The 4,542-nt window shown below is 49.4% G+C and overlaps 1 protein-coding gene across 1 annotated transcript in view; it reads right to left on the reverse strand.

Moving 5' to 3' along the window:
- CACNG6 (calcium voltage-gated channel auxiliary subunit gamma 6) overlaps positions 1-4,542 on the reverse strand; it is a 23,165-nt gene that overhangs the window by 8,793 nt on the left and 9,830 nt on the right. The window contains exon 2 of the mRNA XM_004715675.2: positions 48-122. Coding sequence (XP_004715732.1) covers positions 48-122 — 75 coding nt within the window. The remainder of the gene's footprint in view (positions 1-47; positions 123-4,542) is intronic.

Genomic DNA, 4,542 nt, shown 5'->3' on the forward strand with positions numbered 1-4,542 from the left:
GCTTTTGTAGCCTCCCCCGCAGCACCAAAGCAGCTCGCAATGCTCACCTTTCCTTGTGGTTCTCTGGAAGATGTGTGCATTCTGCCTCGTGGTGAAGAATTTAAAGTAGGTGCAGTTTGCTCCTGCGAGACAAGAGAGAAAGAGAGAGAGGTGATGATGACAGGGCAGTCTCTGGTCAATAGAAGCTCGCCTGTTCTGGGGTGGGGGCAGGATGAGTCAAAAGGCTGATGCTTCAAACCCACCCAAAGGCAGTTGGGCGAGAGACCTGGGGATCTGCTCCTGTCAAGATCACAGGCAAGCCAGCGCTTCTCTCCACTGTCTCACTCGGGGTCACCACCACGAGTAGGAATCAACTCAAGGGCAACGGGCTGGGTTTCTTGGTTTGTGCAAGTGTGGTAGTTACGTACTCTGGTGTCAATTTGAGGATTCAGAGTGAAGGGGTGGAGTCTCACCTGTCAATCAGATCATAGCCAATGAGGCCTCTGTGTGGGCCTGGTCTTCTCCTGAGGATTCTGGGAAATCATGTATTTCTTCTTTGGAGGTGGGGAGTCTCACCTGTCAATCAGATCGTAGCCAATGAGGCCTCTGTGTGGGCGTGGCCTTTTCCTGAGGAAAAGGAAGACAGGAACTCCTGTCTTCCTCCTTGGAGGCGGGAGACATTCTCTCTCTGTTTTGACTCCCTGGGAGACACTCCAGCTGACAAGACACATGGAGTTACGCTAGTGCCCTGAGTTGGAGGAGTCACATGGAGACCCCAGCCAGTGCTGAGATGCTTACGCTGCCACTGGAGCGACAAGACTTCCCACCCACTGGCCTGTGATCCTCCTGCCTTCAGCATCATTGCATGTGTTTAATGAGTCTGAACAGGAATGTATAGGTTGGTGTCAGACATATGGGCTAATATCGGACTTATGGACTTGATCTGGACTGGGCTGGGACGTATTCTCAATATTCAATTGCTCTTGTGGACAAAACTCTCTCTTACACACATAGGAATGTCTACAAATTTGTTTCTCTGGTCTACCTAGACTAACACAACAAGCTCAAAGGTTTAACACTTTAACTTAGTCCACCTAGCTAAACCCACTGCCGGTGAGTGTGTTCTACGGTACAGCAACATTGTGAGACAGCGCAGAATGGCTCCCTTGGGTTTCGAAGACTGCAAATCTTCCCGGGAGCAGGCAGCCTCATCTTTCTCCCTTGGAGCGATGGGTTGGCTTGAACCACGGGCTTCAGCAGCCAGCACTTTTAACATTGTCCTCAGCCATCTTAAATGATGGCATGTGTATCCCCGGCATACAGAGAAGAATGATACTCTGTGATATAAAAGCCTCTTGCTGCGCAAGAGCTGTGGTTTCTCAGAGGTGCAAATGCTTGAGCTCTCGACAAGTATCGACCTGGTTCGGGGATCGACCTCCCAAAGGCTACAGCCGTGAAAGCCACATGGACCACCATGTTAGCTGACAGGCGTGGAACCATCGTGGTTGAGATCAACTCAGTGGCAATGGTGGTAGTTGGAGATTATGTCAACGAGACCCTCCTGGGTAAGGGTAGGGGTGGAGTACAACCTACCAATTGGGTCACAGTCTGATGACACCTCCTTGGTGTCATAAGGCTTCTTGTCTGAGAGAGAGAGACTGAGCAGAGTCAAATCCCCTTGGGCCCTTCCCCTTCTGCCAGAGCTGGATCTTGCATTTCATTCCTCAATCTTCGGTTGCATCCTCTGCCAACCCGGGAACTGGTGGTGGATCCATTCAGCCGACTCCAGACCACTACATCCACCAGCCTGTGCCCCCTTCAACTTCCCTAAGTCAGGAGAAGGCTGACCTGAGTCAGTGTAGACCTACCAATTTCTACAGCTGTGTAAGCCATATCTTGCTGTAAATCTCATTCTGTAGACAAATGCATACAAGCAACACTGGTCTCACTTCTCCAGCGAACCCAAACTGAACACAAGCAACCAAGAACAGCAACCAATCCAGAACTTTGAGGACCGTGGACCTTCTGGATAACCCGGCGATAAGCTCTTCCCTCGCTCTTTCATACTGGTCTGTGGAGGGTCAACTGGGATTAGAAACAGATACTTGTCTCAAAAGACACGACCATCAATGCCCATTCACCTGGAGTAAGAGGAAGGAGGAGAGTCGGGAATGGGAGGAGGGCATGGAATGGGTGACTAACTGCCTCAGTGAATAACTGCCTCGTTTGCCCAGAGACCAGAAGAACGGAGTGGGTGCCCAACTGCCACTCCTGAAGGGTTGGATGCAACAGTCTCTACAATAATCCTGGTCAAAAGAGGGGAAATGTCGAGCAGAAACATTTCTCATCGAACCCATACTGCCTGGGGTTATAGAGACCAGGTGATGTCTGGAAATGACAACCCTGAGACAATCTTTAAACCTTCAATTAATGAGAGTCCCTGATGGTCTTCTCTAAATCAAACCACCACCCCAAACTCACCACCACCGGGTCTTTCTGACTCTGAAGTCGAGGCTTTCTACTCCTGTAAAGTCACCATCTCCGAAACCCACAGGGACACTTCCACCTTGTCTTAGAGAATCGCGAGGGAATCAAAACAGTAGATTAACTTAATAAACAAAAATCTTCAAAATCTCTCAAATCCACTGCCATTGAGCCTATTCCGGCTCCTGCAACCCCACAGGACAGGGCACAACCACTCCCTGTGGGTTTCTGAGACTGTCACTCTTTACGGGAGCCGAAAGCCTCTTCTTTCTCCTATGGAGCGGTGGGGGGTTTTGAACTGCTGACCTTGTGGCTAGCGGCTCCATGCCTAACCACAACACCACCAGGGCTCACGAGTGCCTCGAGTGTGGTGCACTCTTCAAGAACAATCCCTTTGGGATCAAACTGGCAACAGTGATTCGAAAGGCTAGATGGGAACCCAAAGGGGGCAGGGCGGTGAACTTACATCCGAGGGGAAGAAACCACTGATAAAAGGAGGGCGAGGGATGGCGGTCTCACAACTTAGAGAAGCTCATCAGCGACCATACATTGTGGTACGTGTAGAAGCAGGTGCGCATTGCGTCATGAGTACGCTCAACGTGATAAACATAAAACAAATCATATTTAAAAGGGAAAAGAGAAATGGGTGGTGACTTTGTGCTACAGAAGACTAGCCAACTGACATGTCTAAAATCAAGAAAGGGTTCCTATCGGGAACAACAAGGAACCCCTGTAGGTGAGCAAGAAAAGAAAGGGTAGCCTGCACAGGAGTGATGGTCCCCTGAGGGTACAGGAAGTGGGGGTGGGGGGACCCCCTGATGACTGGGTAGCCCCCCTTGAGGGGAGGGAACAACAAAATTGTACTTAAACGGATCTATTGGATGGTGTAAGATGCAGCAAAAAATAAAAACTAAGAGTTCGGGGTAGGGAGGTAGGGGGGTGCAGGGTGGGGGAGAGGGGATAAAGGGGAGCTGATTTCAAGGAGTTCAAGAAGAAAGAAAATGTTTTGAACCTGACTGTGGAGGCCGTTGTACAATACTGCTTGATGTGATTGATCTATGGAATGTTCTCTCTGTCAGAGCTCCCAATAAAATGGTGAGAAAAGGAAAGAAAGCTCACCCTGCTGGGAAAAAAGAAAAAACACAGGCCAGCCGAGGACTGGAAGGTCAGTTCATGCAAGAGGAGGCCTGTGTGAGTCACCAGTGCGCTGGAGAGAGAGGGTCTGAGCAGAGCAACTTAGAGCGGCAGGGAGCTGCCACTTCACATCAGTGAGATCTGCAGAGACTCAAAGCGCAATCCCAGGCATGGGGAGGACGAGAGGAAACAGCTGGGAGTCTTTCTGCACAGCACTCTGAAATGAAGTATGCTTCTGTCCGGTGGCCAGCAATGCTGCATACCAGGGAAAGCTCAAGGAAAAACAAAGAGTACTGATCCGAGGGTTCATGCACGCACACGTTTTTTGCCAAAGAAAATGTGGTTAAGACGAGTCTCTGCTGTTCTCAGAGGGCTGAGGACAAGTTTTCTCAGTCTCCTTCAGAAAATAGCTAGCTTTCCCTGGCTTTTAAAATATGGATGCGGTCTTTCCTTCCTTGTTCATTGTTGTACTTTTATCTTTGTGTTCCTATTGTTTTCTTCTTCCCACCCCATTTCCTTTCCGTTCTTTATCGTTTCTGTTGGGCCTGCCAGTTTGGGAAGCACACAAGGAGCAGAGGCCGAGAGAGAATAACTGATGTGAAGGTGTGTAGGGGTTGTAAGGGGGGTGGGGGCGGATTTGGTAGTAAACAGTGAAGGGGAGAGGGGGTGGGAGCACTAGGACTGAGGGTGATTACACAATTCATTTTAAAGGTGATTTCATCACGGGAGTAAAAAAAACAAGAAAGAAAATGTTCTGAAATTAATTGCGGTAATGACTGTGGCATGCTTCCCGACGTGATTGAGCAATTGAATTGTATGGTGTGGATTAGGTGGCAATAAAACTCAAAACAAAACAAAACGACAAACAAAATTTTAAAACTCCCAAACTGCCCTCAAGCTGACGACCACTCACAGGGACCCCAGAGGTCAGGGTAGAGCTGCCCC

This window comes from Echinops telfairi, unplaced genomic scaffold, assembly GCF_000313985.2.
Source record: "Echinops telfairi isolate 266 unplaced genomic scaffold, ASM31398v2 ScPeMD7_655;HRSCAF=1070, whole genome shotgun sequence".
In the NCBI taxonomy this organism is placed as follows: Eukaryota; Metazoa; Chordata; class Mammalia; order Afrosoricida; family Tenrecidae; genus Echinops; species Echinops telfairi.